The sequence below is a fragment of the Morone saxatilis genome, unplaced genomic scaffold, assembly GCF_004916995.1.
Source record: "Morone saxatilis isolate NCDOM2014 unplaced genomic scaffold, NCSU_SB_2.0 Contig2, whole genome shotgun sequence".
NCBI lineage: Eukaryota > Metazoa > Chordata > Actinopteri > Moronidae > Morone > Morone saxatilis.
The window spans coordinates 7,829,854-7,830,465 of record NW_023339762.1 but is presented as its reverse complement, the minus strand read 5'-3'; the positions used below and the strand labels follow the sequence as shown (position 1 = coordinate 7,830,465).

Genomic DNA, 612 nt, shown 5'->3' with positions numbered 1-612 from the left:
CTAAACTTTAAGTTCCTGTGAGAAAACAAACGTTTTCTGTTAGGGAGGAGTAAGTCAATCTCATCATTAATCTTAAAAGTATTTCACCGACTGATGTTTGACGTGAAAATTGGGAGAATATCCGTTAATCGGTTTTGTGTGAATGTTTACTTTGCTGCACAGTTGCACACAATCCTCCTCAGTCCTCAAAACCCTTCCCGTTGTCCTATTTTATAGGTAACATTCATGTCAGTCCAAACGGCAAACAAGAAATGCATCTGAGTCCTCTGTACTCACTCTCCTCCTTGTCCAGCACCATCCTCCTGGAAACAAACAACAATCCAACAACAGGAGAAACGCCACCGCTTCTTCTCCTCCTGCGTGCCAGACCGACCAGCCCGGAGAGCAGCAACACACACACACACAGGTCTCTGACACTCTATTACACTGAATTACAGTATCAAAGCCGGAGTCGCTCAAACTTCAGTTCCGCTCCTCATAACCGCGAAGGAAGCCAAGGGAAACAGCCAGAGAGTCGCTTTCTGTGCCTCATGCGTAAATAAATAGCCCGTGGATGGATGAAAACAGCGTCCTCGGGTATCACCTTGCCGGCAGGAGAGAGAGAGAGAGAGA

General features: G+C 46.6%; 1 protein-coding gene across 1 annotated transcript in view; it reads right to left on the bottom strand.

Moving 5' to 3' along the window:
- Nucleotides 1-606, bottom strand: part of LOC118329908 (rhombotin-1-like) — an 11,523-nt gene extending 10,917 nt beyond the window's left edge. The window contains exon 1 of the mRNA XM_035664252.1: nucleotides 277-606. Coding sequence (XP_035520145.1) covers nucleotides 277-298 — 22 coding nt within the window. The 5' untranslated portion in view covers nucleotides 299-606. The remainder of the gene's footprint in view (nucleotides 1-276) is intronic.
- Between the last annotated feature and the right edge of the window lie 6 nt (nucleotides 607-612).